The 19,372-nt window shown below is 46.5% G+C and overlaps 2 protein-coding genes across 7 annotated transcripts in view; both read left to right on the top strand.

Moving 5' to 3' along the window:
- The window catches only part of LOC126068313 (ral guanine nucleotide dissociation stimulator-like), a 497,494-nt gene that overhangs the window by 292,792 nt on the left and 185,330 nt on the right, over nt 1-19,372 (top strand). For 4 of the 6 annotated variants that reach the window (XM_049870813.1, XM_049870815.1, XM_049870814.1 and 1 more), the window contains 2 exons: nt 5,220-5,413; nt 6,054-6,113. The exons of the other annotated variants lie outside the window; for them this stretch is intronic. In XM_049870813.1, the coding sequence (XP_049726770.1) occupies nt 5,220-5,413; nt 6,054-6,113 (254 nt within the window). The remainder of the gene's footprint in view (nt 1-5,219; nt 5,414-6,053; nt 6,114-19,372) is intronic. 6 annotated transcript variants of the gene reach the window in all.
- Nucleotides 7,151-8,859, top strand: LOC126068341 (probable serine/threonine-protein kinase samkC). Its single transcript, XM_049870823.1, has 2 exons — nt 7,151-7,216; nt 7,462-8,859. Exons 1-2 carry the CDS (start codon nt 7,189-7,191, stop codon nt 8,448-8,450), a joined length of 1,017 nt encoding a protein of 338 aa, XP_049726780.1. The 5' UTR covers nt 7,151-7,188; the 3' UTR covers nt 8,451-8,859.

The following is a 19,372-nucleotide window of genomic DNA, read 5'->3' on the forward strand; positions in this document are numbered from 1 at the left end:
AAGGACAAATATTGTATAAGATCACTATTATAAGATCTTGAGAAATAGAAAAAACGGAGAAGAGCACATACGTTTGTGGTTACAAAGGGGGGAGGGAGGGAGGGAGGGAGAGGGCTTTTTATTGATCAATCTGCTTTGGGTGAAGGGAAAGACAACACTCAATATAAGGAAGGTCAGCCTAATTGGACTGGACTAAAAGCAAAGAGGTTTCCAGGATAAAATGAAAGCTTCAAAGGTCAGCGGAGCAGGGGCTGGGGTCTGGGGAACTTGGTTTGAGGGGACTTCTAAGTCAATTGGCAAAATAATTCTATTATGAAAACATTCTGCATCCCACTTTGAATTGTGGCGCCTGGGGTCCTAAATACCAACAAGCGGCCATCTAAGATACATCAATTGGTCTCAACCCACCTGGAGCAAAGGCAAAGGAAGAACACCAAGGTCACACGACAACTAAGAACCCAAGAGACAGAAAGGGCCACATGAGCCAGAGACCTACATTATCCTGAGACCAGAAGAACTAGTTGGTGCCCGGCCACAATCAATGTCTGCCCTGTCAGCATAACAAACAACTCCTGAGGGAGCAGGAGACCAATGGGATACAGACCCCAAATTCTCATGAAAAGACCATACCTAATGGTATGGCTGCGACTAGAGGAATCCCGGAGACAATGCTCGCCAGAACTTCTGATGGCACAGGACAGGAACCATCCCCGAAGACAAATCATCAGGCATGAAAAGGACTGGTCAGTGGTGGGGGGAGAGAGATGCTGATGAAGAGTGAGCTAATTAAATTAGGTGGACACTGGAGAGTGTGTTGGCAACTCTTGACTGGAGGGGGGATGGGAAGATAGAGAGAGAGGGAAGATGGCAAAATTGGCACGAAACGAGAGACTGAAAGGGCTGACTCAATAGGGGGAGAGCAAGTGGGAGAAGGGAGTAAGATGTATGTAAACCTACATGTGACAGACTGATTGGAATGGTAAATGTTCACTTGAAGCTTAATAAAAATTAATTAAAAAAAAAAAAAAAGAATGCCAGTAGCCACTTTGGGCTCCTCGTGCCTCTGGATCAACAGGCAAAGAAAGGGGTTACCATATTGGCTCATGTGATTGATCCTGATTACCAAGGGGAAATCAGAGTGATATTGCATGATAAAAGTAAAGAAGAGGATTTCTGGGACACAGAAGATCCCTGAGGACGTCTCGTAGTACTACCATGCCCTGTGATTAAAGGCAATGGAAAACTACAGGAACTCAATTCTGACATGGTTGCTAATGGCCCAGAAGGTATGGGTCGCCCCACCAGGCAAAGAACCATGCCAGTTGAGGTGCTTGCGGAGAGTAAAGGGAATGCAGAAGTGGTGGTAGAAGAAGGTAGTTTTAAATACCAGTTATGACCACGTGATCAGCTGAAGAGATGAGGACTATAATTGTTATGAGTATTTCTTCCCTGTATGTGTGCATCAAATATTTTTGTTTTCTTCACTTAAAAAATAGAAGATGTAAATGGTACTAGTGCAGTTAGGCCAAGAGGGGAACTGACTTTCCCAAGATCACACCACCAGAACCCAGCCCTGCTTGAAGGTGTCCACCATGCATGCTGCTTCCCAGTCCTGCTTGAAATTCTTGAGCCTCTGAGTTTGTGCATTAGCTACAGGGGCAGATATTCCAAAAGGCAAGGTAAGCATTGTCAACACCACATTTTGATGTGGTGAAACCCATGTGAAATTGTTCACTACAGATTAGTAATTAAGCACAAGTAAACTTGTGCTTACCTTGCTTACTGGGTTATCTGCCCCCATCAGGGATTGTTAATTTGAAAAGAGGCTTTGATTCTGTAGGAAGGTGCTGTGGGGTTGAGAGAAACAGATGCCAGCCATACCTAGAAGCAGAGACTTTGATGTGGTGACAAAATATGAAAATGTTCACTATAGATGGCCTGGTAAGCAGGTAAGCCCTGTGCTTACCTTGCCTATTGGATAATCTGCCCCTAATTAGCTACATGCAACGTCAGCCAACAGGTTCTTATCTCACATACACTTGCTGACGTCCCTAAGAAGAAGATGCTAGAATGATCCTCACTGTAAGGGTCGGGGACCAGGGAGGCTCTGGGAAGCACAAAGACTTGTATAGGGTTGGAGACTGGTTAAGAGGGATGAGCTGTGTCTGAACCCAGCTGTTTGCTGCACCCAAGCCTTCCCCAGGTTCCGTGGGCTGAGGAGAGAGGGCTGTGTTGGTGTCACTGTGTACAGTTATGGAGATGGCATGGGGAGAGGTGAGCATTAAGCAGCCCAGAGGAGACTTTTGGGAGGTCTCATCTGAGGTCGGGCCCAGGTAAGGGGACCCAGGACATGGCTTCACTTCCTTGACAACAGAGTACATAGAACTTGGAACCCTGGTAACCAGGCACCCACATGCAAAACAAGGCCCCCTACCCAGCTCACTTGAGTGGAGACACTCGAGCTGAGAACATGTTTTCTTGTTGTTTCTCATCCTCTTTTGTACCGAAGCTTGAGAAATCCAGGAGTTCGACCCTGTCCCAAAGGCTGCGACAAGGTCTCATATCCCACCCCCGACAGCTCCGGCCACTTTCCAAAAGGAAACCGAAGGTAACACAGGGTGGCCAGAGCTGCCAGTCCAAGCCAGTCCACCACTGTGATCCCACCTGGGTGGCCTCACATCCCACCCCAGGTTATACCAGCCCCCAGGCCATGTCGACCCTTGTCCTCATGGGGTCCCTGGTAACAGGGGCAGGGAGGAAATGAGGACAGAACCGCTGAGACAGAAAGTTGTTGGCTGAGGCAGGGTCCATTTGGGAGAAAGGTGGGTGGGAGTCAGAGAAGGAGGGCCATGTGATCTGGGGAGATTTGGGAGGGGAGAGGTGAGGATGAGGATGATGAAAATGGTGCTGTTGCTTGAGGGCAACCCCAAGCTCCAGGCCCACAGCCCCTCACCGTCACTGGGTTCATGGGGCGGGGTCTGACCTGGAATGGGGTGGTGGCCGGGCCTAGTCCATCAGGTTGGGTGCCTTGGAGACTGGGAGCTGGAGCACCAAGGCGGAGACCTCCTTTACGTCCCTGCCGCAACCCCACTGATCACATAGAACTCTGCAACCTAAGTCTGCCCAGAGGTCCCAGTTCAGACCAGGGCTTTAGGGAGGGACTGTCAGGGTCACAGTCTGAGTCAGCACTCTCACCTGGGCCTTCTCTGAGATACGGCTCGCCTTGAGTGGGGCAATCAAATCGCAGTCCTAACTACTGGCATTGCCTGGGCCAGTGCTGACCCTGTGCCAGCCCAGCTTCTCCCAGATCCTGCTGCAATACTCAGAGCTTTGATTTTTCTATCCGTGGGCTTGGCTGGGGCTGGGTGGTGCAGCCCCCAGGCCGACCCGCTCATCACATGGTGACAGATGGGAAACTGGGAGCTCCTCTGAGGCCCAGGGGGCACGAGGACCTAAAGGGGCAGAACGTGAAGGAGGTGGCACAGAGGGGCCCTTGATGCCTCCCGGGCCACTGCCAGCACTGTTTCTCCAGAGCCCGGCAAAGAAGATCCCCAAGGAAAAGGAGAATGGCATCATCCACTCGGGGTCCAGGAAGGGCTGGTGTAGGCTCAGGGTAAGTGCAGGTGAGGGGAGTAGGTCCCCGGGTGGGACCCTAGATGACCAGGGGGCGCCCGGGGCCCAGACACCGTCCTGGAGACCACCAGTTCCCTCCCAGGACTTTCCCTCTCGAGGGCCCCCGGTCCCCTCTCAATGAAATTGACCACCAACCTTTCCTGTCCCCCCAAGCCCCTGCCACTGCCCTCCCTGCCCTGGCCAGCTACAAAGCCTCTTTTCCCATATTTGTAGGAATATCAGAAAGGGCTTTTTCATAGTGTTGTCGCTTCACATCAGCCCATGCGTCTTTTTGCGTGTTGCTGCTGTTTTAGTGTTTAACTTCCAATCCCAGGGCCCTGGGCAGCAGTTGGCTGGACTGTCCTTCCACACCTTCTCCCAGCCTCACACATCGTCATGCTTAGCAGGCTTCTTTTACCCTGAAGCGCAGGGCTCAGGCTATGAAACATCTTTTTCTGCCACCTGCAAGCTCGAGGGACACATCACGTGACCCCTCCAGTTCACGAACTGTGTCCTCACTCACTGCAGAATGTTCCAGAAGGGGGGCCTGTCCCCACAGTGACTGAGCCTCTCACTGCTGCTGGCCCTGGACTGATTTCCTTCTGCCGCCCTTTCAGCAGGGCTGCAGGAATGCTTATGTGTGTCCTCACACAGTGACCCACCAAGGACAGACTCCTAGGAGTGACATGCTAGGGGAAGGATGTGCACATTTCAAGTTAGGATCACTAGAGCCAGGCTCCTTCCCAAGACACCAGTCGCAGTCCCGTGGCTCAGTAGTCTATGGCAATGGCCGTGTCCCTGCATCGAGCCAGTTCTGGGTATTAGAGTTCTTTTCCATTTTGCCAATCTGCTGTCAGGGTGGCCAATGGAACTGCAGGGTGGCTTTGAGGTGCTTGTTGGCCCTGGGAAGCGGAGCCCCCCTCACTCCTTTACTGGCCATTTGGATTCACTCTTTCTGAGTCATTTGTTCAGACCCTCAGTTCTGTGGAGGTCTTTCTCCCACCCCAGGATCTCCAAGCTCTCACCCGTGGCTGGATCTGGGTGCTCCACAGCTTCAGGTTCTCAAAGCCCCCTTTAATGTACAGAAAGAAAAATCCATGTCTTGCTTATCTCATGGGCGTGTCTGCTCTGTGCACTGTCTCCAGCTGGGAAAGGGTGAGCTTGCACCAGACATTCCCCTCTAAGTCAGGAGCAGAACAGGCCTCATGTAGCACAAAGCGAACATCACAGAGCCCTAGCGTCAGGTGGTTCAGGGCACTGACTAGGTGACTTCAAGCAGACACTAGACGTCACCAAGCCTCTGTTTTCTCATCTGTGGAATGGGGTGTTCTGTGAGGACTCACTGGGATACTGCTCTTCCTCCAGGGAGATGCCATTGTTACTTAGTTAACAAAATCCCTTCAGGTTCCTAATGTTTGTAATCATCCCCTACCTCCAATCCTGCTTGGAAAGCCGAGGCCTGTTTGCTGCTGAAGGCACTCCTGTCCCACCTCCTGCCACAGGTCACTGAAGGAGAGGGAGTGCCTGGGCTGAGCTCCGGGCCCCAACCCTCCTGGTGGTTCATGGGGCTGCCTCTGACAATGTGTCCCTCCTCTGTTCCACCCCAGTGTGTCTGTGGTTCTGACGAGGACCTGGATGAGGCCTGGGTGACGAAAACTTTCAAGGCAGGCTCACTGGAGAAGCTGGTGGAGAACTTGGTGCCCGCCTTCCTAAAGGGTGACTTCTCCTACATCGAAATCTTCCTTGGAACCTACAGAACCTATGCCACCACCCAGCAGGTCCTAGACCAGCTGCTCCAAAGGTGAGCGCCTGCCTTCCACAGGCTAGTGGAGACTCTGCCCCCTACCAGCTGTGAGTCTGGAGAATGTCACTTCAACACCCAGAGCCTGTTTGCTCCACTGAGAAATGGGGTGGTAAAGGACAAATCAGCTAGAATTACTGTCAGGACCCTGTGGGACAAGCCATGGGAAGTGTGTATCAGAGGCCAGCTCTTTGGTAAAGGGTGTTGGAAGGGCTGGGATGTTCACATTCATTATTTTCTTCTCACCCATGAAGAAGCTGTCTGGCTCAGCCCTCAGTGACCGTGTGCCCTTGAGCAAACGTATTTCCCATTTGTAAAGGGGGGTTGAGATTCTTTTTAGTGGGTCCTTGACCTTGGTATAGCCAGAATAGGGATCCCTGGAGGCTAGTAGGGGGGTCCTAAGACTCTCAGATACCTGGGAAGGTGCTGATTGGGTTCACTCCTTCACCAGTTAGCCATGAAGCCCCTACTGTTGCAGACACTGTTCTAGGCACTTAGCATCGTTCAGTAGATGGAGCACATAGGAAGCCCTGCCCTCCTGGGCCTCCATTCTAGTCGGGCAGTCAGACAGGAACACCAGATACCTTAAGCAGATAGTGTCCACAGTGCATTAGATGTGACACCCTCACGCCACCTCTAGGTATGGATGTAATCACCCCTCTTCTGCCCAGGACGGTGAACCCCAGGAGCAGCTGAAAGGGTGAGTGGACTTTGGGCAGACAAAGAGGGGCTCCTGTCTATACAGAAGGGTGGAGGCTGTATGGGGCCTGTGTCTGGATTGGGGCTGGGCAGACACTGCACCCCATACATCTAGATTCCACTAGAGGAATGAGTTTAGGAGCGCCCCCTGCAAGACATAAGCAGTCATACAGAGCTGAGGGTGGAACCTGGGCGTCCTGGGGAGCAGAGGGGAGGCTGGGGGCTCAGAGAGGCCTCTGAGAGAACCCATCCCCCCACAGTCCCCTCACATTTCCACTTGCCCCCTCCCCTATTGGGGGCCCAAAATAGGAGGTGTGGGGTGGGAGGGAGAGAAATCTGCTCCTAAATCTCACTCCCCAGTTGTGGGTGCTCAGCTGCATGTGGGGCCCCTGTCCCAGGGGAGAACAGTGTCCATGGGAGAAAAGACCATCACATGCATGCAGAGAATCAGGCAGCATGCTGGTGCACAATCTCCAGAGGAGGCGCCCTATGGCCTGGGCAGCTGGGGCAGGGGACAGCCTCCATATGTTGCCCAGCATCAGATAATCCTAGAGCACTACTGTGTGCCAGGCTGTGAGATGAACATGCAGACACACATCTCTGTGCCCTTAGAGGGTTACTGTCCAGTGGGGAGAGGGCCAGAGGAGAGAAAGGGATGTAATTCATGCTTGCCAAGGAGGGAGAGTTGTTCAGACCATTGATGGGGAGCTCCCTGGGATGGAGGCTGTGTGCTAGCCCTCTGCTCAGTGACCAGGCCTGCTACTGCCAGGATAGCCAGAGGGTGTGATGCAGGGTGGTGCTGACCTTTGGAAGGACGGGCAGACACAGGGCTCTATGCAGGGGAGCCCTGGGAGGGAAGTGTGGCAGGAAAGCAACGCTTCTGACACTGCTATTCACCACCCACCCCCAGCGCCATCTCTTTTATCCTGGACACATGGCTGAAGGAATACTTGGAGGATTTCGATGAGCCCCCATACTTCCCCTGCCTAAAGCTCATGGTGGAGTATGTGCAGGTGAACATGCCAGGCTCACATCTGGAGCGCCATGCCCAGCTTCTCTTGGCCCAGCTGGATCAAATGGAGGTCACTGAGCCACAGCCAGAGGGTGAGGAGGTCTGGGCATGCTTGCATGTGAGCTTGTGAGGGGGACACGGGAAGACCCCCAGAGGCTGGGGTTGGCCTATAGCGCAGAGTAACCTCAGACCCTCCTCTGGTGGACCATGGTCTGGGAAAACTTTCTGGGGTGGAAATCTTGGGACTGGGCTTCTCTTGATGGCCGTGAGATGTTTTTCATCATCGGAAAGGCCTGAGGAAAAGCAGTCATATTGGTGAACATTTCTCTTCTTGCAGCTCCAGAGCCAAGGCCAGGGCCAGTTGTAAAAGTAGCTCAAGATCCATCTTTGCCCCAGGAACTGGCTCCTGCACCATGTTCTGGGGTATATTCTGCTCCTGTATTGGCTCCGGAGCTCCACAGCACACCACCTATTATATCGCCAGCTCCAGCACCGGCACCAGATAGAGAGGCAGCTGGAGGGGTGGATTCCCAGCCAGGGTCACCTCCAGAACTGGCTCTTGGATCACTGGCTGATGTCAGTCCTGCTTCTGATGCAACAGCGGAGCTCCATACCACACCAGGTATTTCATCACCAGCGCCTGCACTGGCACCAGATGGAGGGCCAGCTGGAGGGTCAGAGTCTTACCCTGGGCCACCTTCAGAGCTGGCTCCTGGACCACTGGCTACTGTCAATCCTGCTCCTGCTCCAATACCAGAGCTCGATGTAGCCCAGGCCCTCCTCCAGCTCCATCACCAGCATCCGATGGACAACTGGATGGAGAGGTGGATTCCCATCCTGGGCTTCTTCCAGAACCGGAACCTGGACCACCAACTCATGTCGATCCTGCTCCTCCTCCAACACAGGAGCTCCGTAGAGCAACAGCTGTTCCATGACCAGCTTCAGCTGTGGCAGCAGAGGAATAGCCCGATGGACGTTCGGATTCTTAACCTGGACCACCTAGAGAGTGAGACACTGGACAACCTGGTGATGGAGATCCTGGTCCTGAACCGACACCGAAGCTCAATAGAGCATCAGCAGCTCCAGCACTGCCAAGAGATGGAGAGCTGGATTTTTACGCTGGGCGACTTCCAGAACAGAATCCAGGACCAATTCCTGCGTTATATTCTGTCCTTGCAGCAACGTTGGAGCCGGGTACAACAACAGGTCCTCCATCACCAAGTTGAGCAGGCAGAGAGCTTGCTGGAAGATCGGATTCTCTTCCTCGGCCAACACCATAACGGGCTCCTGGACCACCTGGTGGAGTTGATCATGCTCCTGGACTAACACTGGACCTCCATAGAGCACCATCACCAGCTGCATCACTGGTACCAGATGGACAGCTGGCTGGAAGGTCTGATTCTTATCCTGGGCTACATCCAGAACTGCCTCCTGGACCACCGGCTGATGTCATCCCTACTCCTGCTGCTACAACAACACCAGAGCTCACTGTAGCCCACCACCCTTCATCTCCAGGTCTGGCCTGGGCACCAGGAGAACAGCTGGCTGGATGAGCTGGATTCCAACCCTGCACAACCTCCAGAAATGATTCCTCTATCACCTGCTGATGTTGATCCCGTTCCTGCACCAACAGTGGAGCTCCTCAGAGCTCCAGCAGTGGCACTAGACAAAGAGCCAGCTGGAGCATTGGATTCGTATCCTTGGCCACCTGCAGAACCAGCTTCCGTACCACCGGCTGATGTCCATTCTGATCCTGCACCAACACTGGAACTTGTTGAAGCCACAGGTCTTCCTTCTCCAGCTTCATCACCAACAGCAGATGAAGGGCCAGCTGGAGGGGTGGATTTCCATCCTGGGCCACTTCCAACTGCCTCCCAGATGAACAGCTAATATTGATCCAGCTTCTGTTCCAACACTGGAGCCCCATCTCCAGCTCAGTCTGGGGCACCAGAGGCTGAGCTAGTTGCCACACCTCCTCCACAGCAGCTCCTTATTGACAGCCAGGGAACATCCACTCCAGAAGCAGACCCTTACTTCTCCTCACCGCAGTAGGTACTATTTAGTTTTTAGTATTTTTCCAGCTGAATTTATTCTGTATAGTTTATAGTATTTTAACTGGTAGATTTCTCATTAAATAAAGTTTTGTTTTAATAGCCTGTGAGTGTGTAATACAGTGGCTTTATGTACTTTCACAATCCTATTCACCGTCACCAGCGTCTACTTCAGAACATTTTCATCACCACTGTGTTGATTAACGTTATGTGTCAACTTGGGTAGGCCATGATTCTCAGGGTTTTGGCAGACATTATGTAAGCATACTCCATTTTATGATCTGATATGAGCAATCAGTTGGAAGAGGTGTTTCCTTGGGAATGTGGCCTGCAAATGAATACATTTCCTGGGGTATGCAGCCATTAATCTGGCCAATGTGTTTTTCTCCATCCCTGTTTTGAAGGACCACCAGAAGCAGTTTGCCTTCAGCTGGCAAGGTCAGCAGTACACCTTCACTGTCTTATCTCAGAGGTATGTCAACTCTCTAGCCCTGTGTCATAATTTAATTCACAGTGACCTTAATCGCCCTTTCCTTCCATAATATGTCACGCTGGCCCATCACATTGATGACATTCTGCTGAATGGACTTAGTAAGAAAGACATATCAATGACTCTGCAGTTATTGGTACAATATTGCTACAGGGTGGGAATTATTCCAAAAAAATTCAGATGTCTTCCACCTCAGTAAACTTTCTAGGGCTCCAGTGGTGTGGTCATGTCAAGATGTTCCTTGTAAAGTCAAGGATAAGTTGATGTATCTGGCCCCTTCTACAACTGAAAAGGAGGCACAACCCCTGCTGTACGTCTTTGTATTTTGGAAGCAACGTACCCCTCATTTGGGTGTGGTACTCCAGCCTATTGATGGATGTGTGCAGCTGTTTCTTCTCATTTTGAGTCGTGCCACATCAGCAAATGAAGGCCGGGAAAGCTTTACTCCATCCACATCATTAAGGTCAACTCTACTTTGAGGAGTCAGATCTTCCCCAGTCATCTTTTGAGTGCCTTCCCACCTGGGGGGCTCATTTTTCAGCACTATATCAGGCAATGTTCTGCTGCTATTCATAAGGTTTTCACTGGCTAATGCTTTTCAGAAGTAGACTGCTGGATCCTTCTTCCTACTCCGTCTTAGTCTGGAAGCTCAGCTGAAACCTGTCCTCTGTGGGTGACCTTGCTGGTATCTGAATACTGGTAGCATAGTTTCCAGCATCACAGCAACACACAAGCCCCCACAGTACGACAAATTGAAACACATGTGGGGAAAACATCCATTAATAACTGGAACCTGGAATGTATGAAGTACGAATCTAGGAAAATTGGAAATCGTCAAAAATGAAATGGAACGCACAAACATCAATATACTAGGCATTAGTGAGCTGAAATGGACTGGTATTGGCCATTTTGAACCAGACAATCATATAGTCTATGCTGGGAATGACAACTCGAAGAGGAATAGTGTTTCATTCTTCGTCAAAAAGAACATTTCAAGATCTATCCTGAAGTACAATGCTGTCAGTGATAGGATAATATCCATATGCCTACAAGGAAGACCAGTTAATACGACTATTATTCAAATTTACGCACCAACCACTAGGGCCAAAGACGAAGAAATAGAAGATTTTTATCAGCTGCTGCAGTCTGAAATTGATCGAACATGAAATCAAGATGCATTATTACTGGCGATTGGAATGCAAAAGTTGGAAACAAGGAAGAAGGATCAGTTTTTGGAAAATATGGCCTTGGTGATAGAAACAATGCCGGAGATCAAATGATAGAATTTTGTAAGACCAACGGCCTCTTCATTCCAAATACCTTCTTTCACCAACATAAACGGTGACTATACACATGGACCTCACCAGATGAAACACACAGAAATCAAATTGACTACATCTGCGGAAAGAAGATGGAAAAGCTCAATACCTTCAGTCAGAACAAGGCCAGGGGACGACTGTGAAACAGACCATCGATTGCTCATATGTAAGTTCAAGCTAAAACTGAAGAAAATCAGAGCAAGTGCACGAGAGCTGAAATATAACCTTGAGTATATCCCACCTGAAATGAGAGACCATCTCAAGAATAGATTTGATGCATTGAACACTAGTGACCAAAGACCAGATGAGTTGTGGAATGACATCAAGGACATCAAGCATGGAGAAAGCAAGAGGTCACTGAGAAAACAGAAAAGAAAGAAAAGGCCAAGGTGGATGTCAGAGGAGACTCTGAAACTCACTCTTGAGCGTCGAGCAGCTAAAGCAAAAGGAAGAATTGATGAAGTAAAAGAACTGAACAGAAGATTTCAAAGGGGCTCTTGAGAAGACAAAGTAAAGTATTATAAGAACATGTGCAAAGAGCTAGAGATGGAAAACCAAAAGGGAAGAACACGGTCGGTGTTTCTCAAGCTGAAAGAACTGAAGAAAAAATTCAAGCCTCGAGTTGCAACAGTGAAGGATTCCATGGGGAAAATATTAAACGACGCAGGAAGCATCAAAAGAAGATGGAAGGAACACACAGAGTCATTATACCAAAAAGAATTAGGCGATATTCAACTATTTCAAGAGGTGGCATATATCAGGAACCGATGGTACCGAAGGAAGAAGTCCAAGCTGTTCTGAAGTGATTGGCGAAAAACAAGGCTCCAGGAATTGATGGAATATCAATTGAGATGTTTCAACAAACAGATGTAGCGCTGGAGGTGCTCACTCGTCTATGCCAAGAAATATGGAAGACAGCTTCCTGGCCAACTGATTGGAAGAGATCCATATTTATGCCTATTCCCAAGAAAGGTGATCCAACCGAATGTGGAAATTATAGAACAATATCATTAATATCACACACAAGCATAATTTTGCTGAAGATCATTCAAAAACAGCTGCAGCAGTATATCAACAGGGAACTGCCAGAAATTCCGGCCGGTTTCAGAAGAGGACGTAGAACCAGGAATATCATTGCTGATGGCAGATGGATCCTGGCTGAAAGCAGAGAATACAAGAAGGATGTTTACCTGTGTTTTATTGACTATGCAAAGGCATTCGACTGTGTGGATCATAACAAATTATGGATAACATTGCGAAGAATGGGAATTCCCGAGCACTTAATTGTGCTCATGAGGAATCTTTACATAGATCAAGAGGCAGTTGTTCAGACAGAACAAGTGGATACTGATTGGTTTAAAGTCAGGAAAGGTGTGTGTCAGGGTTGTATTCTTTCATCATCCCTATTCAATCTGTACACTGCGCTAATAATACTAGAACGTGGACTATATGAAGATGAACAGGGCATCAGGATTGGAGGAAGGCTCATTAACAACCTGCGTAATGCAGATGACACAACCTGGTTTGCTGAAAGTGAAGAGGACTTGAAGCACTTACTAATGAAGATCAAAGACCACAGCCTTCAGTATGGATTGCACCTCAACATAAAGAAAAACAATCCTCAGAACTGGTCCAATGAGCAATATCATGATAAACAGAGAAAAGATTGAAGTTGTCAAGGATTTCATTTTACTTGGATCCACAATCAAAAGCCATGGAAGCAGCGGTCAGGAAATCAAAAGACGCATTGAATTGGGTAAATCTGCTGCAAGGGATGTCTTTCAATTGTTCAAAACCAAAGGTGTCACCTTGAAGACTAAGGTGCGCCTGACCCAAGCCATGGTATTTTCAATCGCATCATATGCATGTGAAAGCTGGACAAAGAATAAGGAAGACCGAAGTAGAATTGATGCCTTCGAACTGTGGCGTTGGTGAAGAATATTGAATATACCGCAGACTGCCAAAAGAATGAACAAATCTGTCTTGGAAGACGTACAGCCAGAATGCTCCTTAGAAGCAAGGATGGCGAGACTGCATCTTACATACTTTGGAGATGTTGTCAGGAGGGATCAGTCCCTGGAGAAGGGCCTCATGCTTGGCAGAGTACAGTGTCAGCAGAAAAGAGGAAGACCCTCAGCAAGGTGTATTGGCACGGTGGCTGCAACAATGAGCTCAAGCATAACAATGATTGTTAAGGATGCTTAGGACCAGGCAGTGTTTCGTTCTGTTGTGCATAGGGTTGGTATGAGTTGGAACTGACTCGACAGTGCCTAAGTACAACAACTGCAACAAGGAAGATCAGTTAATGGAACTATTATTCAAATTTACACACCAACCACTAATGACAGAGATGAAGAAATTGAAGATTTTTACCAATTCTGCAGCCTGAAATTGATCAAATATGCAATCAAGATGCATTGGTAATTACTGGTGATTGGAAGGAGAAAGTTGGAAACACACATGAAGGATTAAAAAAAAAAAATTTTGGATTAGTAGTTGAAAAATATGGCCTTGGTGATAGAAACTATGTGGGAGATTGCATGGTAGAATTTTGCAAGACCAGTAAACTATTCATTGCAAATACCTTTTCTCAGCAACATAAATGATGACTACGCACGTAGACCTTGTCAGATAGAATACAAAGGAATAAAATCGACATATCTGGAATCTACATATGTGGAGACAACTGAGACATTCAGTATCGTCAGTCAGAACAAGGTTGGGGCTGACTGCAGAGCAGGCCATCAATTACTCATATGCAAGTTCAAGTTGAAGGTGAAGAAAATTAAAACAAGTCCACAAGAGCCAAAGTACAACCTTGAGTATATCCAAACTGAATTTAGAGACCATCTCCAGAACAGATTTGATGCACTGAACACTAATGAATGAAGAGCCGATAAGTTGTAGGATCATGCATAAAGCACATCATACATGAACACAGCAAAAGGTCCTTAAAAAGACAAAAAAAAAAAAAAAGACCAAAATGGATGTCAGAAGAGACTCTGAAACTAACTCATGAACATCGTGTAGCTAAAGCAAATGGAAGAAATGATGAGTAAAAGAGCTGAACAGGAGATTTCAAATGGCATCCAAGGAGACATAAAGTTTATAATGAAATGTGCAAGACCTGGAGTTAGAAAACCAAAAGGGAAGAATAAGCTCGGCACTTCTCAAGGTGAAAGAATTGAAGAAAAAATTGAAGCCTCAAGGTGCAATATTGAAGCATTCTACAGGTAAAAAACTGAACAAGCAGGTAGCATCGAAAGATGATGGAAGGAATACACAGAGTCGCTGTGCCAAAAATAACTGTCAAAATTCAACCATTTCAGGAGGTAGCATATGAGAAGGAAGATGTCCAAGCTGCACTGAAGGCATTGGTGAAAAACAAGGCTCCAGGAGTTGTGGGGAAATCAACAGAAATGTTTCAACAAGCAGATACAATGCTGGAAGCACCCACTCATTTCTACCAAGAAATTTGGCAACAGCTACCTGGCCAACCGACTGGAAGAGATCCATATTCATGCCCATTCCAAAGAAAGGTGATCCAAGAGAATGCAGAAATTATTGAACAATATCATCAATAGTGTAATAAGTAAAATTTTCCTGAAGATACCTCAAAAATGGTTGCAGCTCTACATTGCCAGGGAGCTGCCAGAAATTCAAACTGGATTCAGAAGGGGATGTGGAATGATGTCAGATGGATCTTGGCTGAAAGCAGAAAATACTAGAACAACATTTACCTGTATTTTATTGACTATGCAAAGGCATTAGACTGTGTGGATCACAACAATTTATGGATAACATTGGCAAGAGTGGGCATTCCAGAACACTTAATCGTGCTCATGAGAAACCTGTACATAAAGCAAGAGGCAGTCTTTAGAAGAGTACAAGTGGATACTGCATGATTAAAAATCAAGTAAGGTGTGTGTCAGGGTTGTATCCTTTCACCATATTTATTTAATCTGTATGCTAAGTAAATAAGCTGAGAAGCTGGACTATACGAAGAAGAACAGGGAATCAGTACTGGAGGAAGACTCATTAACATCCTGTCATATACAGATGACACAACCTTGCTTGCTGAAAGTGAGAGGACTTGAAGCACTTACTGATGGAGACCACAGCCTTTAGTATGATTTATACCTCAACAGGAAGAAAACAAAAATCCTCACAAGTGGACCAATAAGCAACATCATGATAAAGGAAGAGAAGACTGAAGTTGTCAAGGATTTCATTTTACTTGGATCCAGAATCAACGTCTACCGAAGCAGCAGTCAAAAAATCAAAAGATGCATTGCACTGGGAAAATCTGCTGCAAGAGATCTCTTTAAAGTGTTAAAAAGCAAAGATGTCACTTTAAAGTCCTTAAGGACTAGTGTATGCCTGACCCAAGCCATGGTGTTTCCAATCGCTTCATATGTGAAAGCTGCACAATGAATAAGAAAGACCGAAGGAGAATTGATGCCTTTGAATTATGGTGTTGGCGAGGAATATTGAATATACCACAGGCTGCCAGAAGAAGGAATAAATCTGCCTTGGAAGAAATACAGCCAGAACGCTCCTTAGAAGCAAGGATGGCGAGACTTTGTCTCGCTTATTTTGGACATGTTATCAGGAGGGACCAGTCCCTGGAGGACATCATGCTTGGTAAAGTAGAATATCAGGGAGAAAGAGGAAGCCCGTCAATGAGATGGATTGACACAGTGGCTGCAACAGTGGGCTCAAGCATAACAATTGTGAGGGTGACACAGGACTGAGCAATGTTCTTTCTGTTGTACCTAGGGTCACTATGAGTCATAATTGACTTGATAGCACCTAACCAAAACACCACCACCTTTTAATCATCATTTCACCCTCTTCCCCTCTCATACCTATTTAAACTATTTTCTCTTCCGCAGTGTTCCGTGCTTTCGTGCTTTTTATATGGCCTGTTCCCCAGGCCTGGAATACCCTTGGCTGGCAAACTCTTACTAGTTCTTTGGAATTCAGTTAAGGCATTACTTCTTGTAAAAATTCTTCCCTGATTCCATCAATCAGAAGTGGTGGTCCTATTTGCTTTCTTGCCATGCTGTGTGCCTCACTTGCAATACAACACTTTTTAATCTTGAATTGTGATGGCTTACTTCTCTTCCAAAATGAGCTGAAAGACAGGGCTCATGGAGTGTGTTTGTTGAATGAATGAGATCTGATCCCTCACCTTATGTCTGCTCCTAATTACCTGTGCTGCCCTCCAAAGGTGACCTGCTTTCCAGCTCCAAATCTGTAACTGTAAAACACAAGGGTTGGTTGGACCACGTGGAAACTCCAGCTCTGTTATCATGCTCTTATGCCAGTTTGGAATTTCCAAACATTTTGTTCAGTAAGAACTTTTCCATTTATATTTTGTTTATTACATGTATACAACATGATGTTTCCTTACATAAGCCATTCTCTTTCCTTTGTGGCTAAGCTTGCTTATTGTGAACTCTCCTTCTAAAAAATAAACTTCTTGGGAGTGGTTCAAGGAGTTTTGACTGTATTTATAATGTTTTCTTTCATGAGTTGAAGGGGGGGGCTATAGAAGGCTATATCGTATATTACCTACACATTCCTTAAGTCTGAAATATTTTTTTAAAAAGTAACAACCTATGGAGACCATGAAGAAAATCATTTTATCTAAGCTGTGCCTTGTGTGTTAGGTTAAATCTAAATCTGTACAGGATTACACTGGATGACAAAAAAAAGAAAAAAAAGCAACAGTTATTAAAACACAACTAAAACTCTTTGGTGTCAAGTTGATTCTGACTCATAGAAACCCTACAGGATAGAGCAGAACTGCCCTATAGAGTTTCCAAGGAGCTCCTGGTGGATTTGAACTGCAGACCTTTTGGTCAGTGGTCATACCACTTAACCTCTATGCCACCAGCATTTCCAAAAGACAGACACATAGGTATAAAATGTTACAGAGGGTAAATTTTGGGATAACCTGTGAGTCTTTGTGAATGAAATCAATTGCATTTAGAGAAGCTGTTTATTGCTAGAGAGATAAAAGTGTAATTAGCAATTACAAAGGAGTCTACAGAGGTTTTGCTCACAACAGACCAATGGGCGGATTTCTGGGGACTTGGCAAATTGGTGGGGTGTTTATATCTTATCTCTTTCTTTTCTTTTCAAATATACCCCAATCTCTTGTTCAGCAATTTCTGGGGGGGAAGAAAAGTGCTTGCGATCACTCGGGATTTATATCACATCCTAACATAGCCATTTCCTGAGCTAGAATACTCGAGTTATGTATGTGAGGCAAGTAGACCGAAAAACAGAAAATGAATGAGGGCCTGGATGTCTTTTTACAAATTCATATCCTCAGGTAAGCATCTCTTTGCTTCCTGTTGCCTCTCTTTATAATGTTGACACTGATAAAGAGAAAAACAAATTTTTTTTCCTAGTTAAAAGTTCACATTCTTCATGCTAGTTAAATATCAGTGAAACCTGTCCTTATTTTACCCAGTAGATAGAGCTACAAGTTTACAAGGCAAAAAACATTCTTCCCCCATTTAGATGCTGTGAAATATATTTTTTAAAGCGTCAGAGCTAGAAAGAAGCTAGTCTGAAGGCTCACGCATTGGGCTTCCTTATTTTTGGTGTCACAAATAAAGTCACTTTAGAAAAAGATGGCTGTTGTTAGCAGAGCGTTCTGAGGGGACCTCACTAATTGAGTTAAATACTGAGTCAAGCTCCACTGCATTACACATCATTCCACAGAAAAACTCTGGGCAACAACAGCATCCGGATGCCTGATTAAAAAAAATAATAATAATAATGACAGAACTTCATACAATCCCAGTAAAGAGAACTGAGAATCTCCTGGAGTTTTATTAAATGGAATGGCCCTCCTTTATTTAGCCAGCATGGCAAACTAATAGCATAGGTCTTTTACTTGAGGGCTTGCCTATGTGTGGATGCTTTCTATCAGGAGGTCCAGTTTGGACTCCCATTTAACCAATACTGACTTCAGGATCGTTACATGAGAGAGGTAACAAGAGGCTCTGGGGTGGGTCTTGGGAATCTGCATTTTAACAAGTACCCCTGGTGACTCTGTTACACACTTTGGGAAAAGCCTCAGAGAATAACTGTTACTGATATTCAACCAGGAATTTGCTTTTGGTAAGAGGGGCGTAGAAGAAGTGAAGATATCACTAGAGAGCTGGTCAGCTTGGCATGCTTAACAAAGATAACAGGTTCTTTTTGAAATATTTAGCTAATCAACTGGAATGAAACTGAGTTATGGACCTGGCGTTTCAATTTGTACCGCTGAATTGTCCTTGGTGTATTTATTTCCTATGAGTTATTTTTGGCCTTTCTTATCTATTCTCACATATTGTGTGCAAAATGCCCTGTTTTCACAGTCTTAATGTCATTAGTGTTCTGTGTTGCAGAGCTGACTTTTCCTTGTGAAAGAATGACTCCATTGATGTAGGAACTTATGCAGGTGTTCTCACACATGCTGGATAGCAAATCACCTGCAGAGCTTTTTAAACCTATAGCTACACAGGTTCCACGCCTCACCCCAATCAGAATCTCTGGGCACAGGGGCCCAAAATCTATACCCTTAAAAACCTTTACTGTACAGCCACGCTTGAGAACCACTGATGTAATGATAAACCCCAAATCAAACCCACTGCCATTGAGTTGATTGCGACTGATAGCGATCCTATACGACAGAGTAGAACTGCCCCATAGGGTTCCCAAGGTTGTAACCTTCACAGAAGCAGGTCACCACATCTTTCTCCCATGAAACGGCTGGTGGATATAAACCACTAACCTTTTGGTTAACACCTGACCACTTTACCACTGAGCCACCAGGACTCCTCCAGTTTAATGCTAAAACCAACCCAAACCAAACGCATTGCCATCAAGTTGATTCCGACTCATAGCGACCTTAGAAGACAGCAAAGGAGATTTTCTTTGAGACTTCAAATGTGTTTTTCTTGCTTGGACATCTGTTTATTCCTGCTATAACCAGAACCGGTGCTATACTTGACTTAATGTGCTCCCAGAAACTCTGAATTTTGTGGTATGCGTGCCCTGATACTGAGCAATGTGATGAACAATGTCCAAGTTTACTCACTGGGCTTCACTTCTAGCACTAAGACACACTGACAAGGATGAAGTTCTCTCTAAGTGGCAGTTTAGTCCCCTTGATGAATAGTGAGAGAGAACTGCTTGAAGCAATGTGGTGGAATATCACACCACCTGGTCTGAAGGCTTTAGAGAATTTAGCACTTAGACTCTTGAGCCACATCAGTACAACACTGGGTAATAAGAGCTTGGCTATGCTGAACCACAAAGCTTCTAGACGGCCACTCTGTACACTAAGTTCAGGTCAAGTTTGAGAGATTTTAGAGGCAATGG

This window comes from Elephas maximus, chromosome 27 (genome assembly GCF_024166365.1).
Source record: "Elephas maximus indicus isolate mEleMax1 chromosome 27, mEleMax1 primary haplotype, whole genome shotgun sequence".
Lineage (NCBI taxonomy): Eukaryota > Metazoa > Chordata > Mammalia > Proboscidea > Elephantidae > Elephas > Elephas maximus.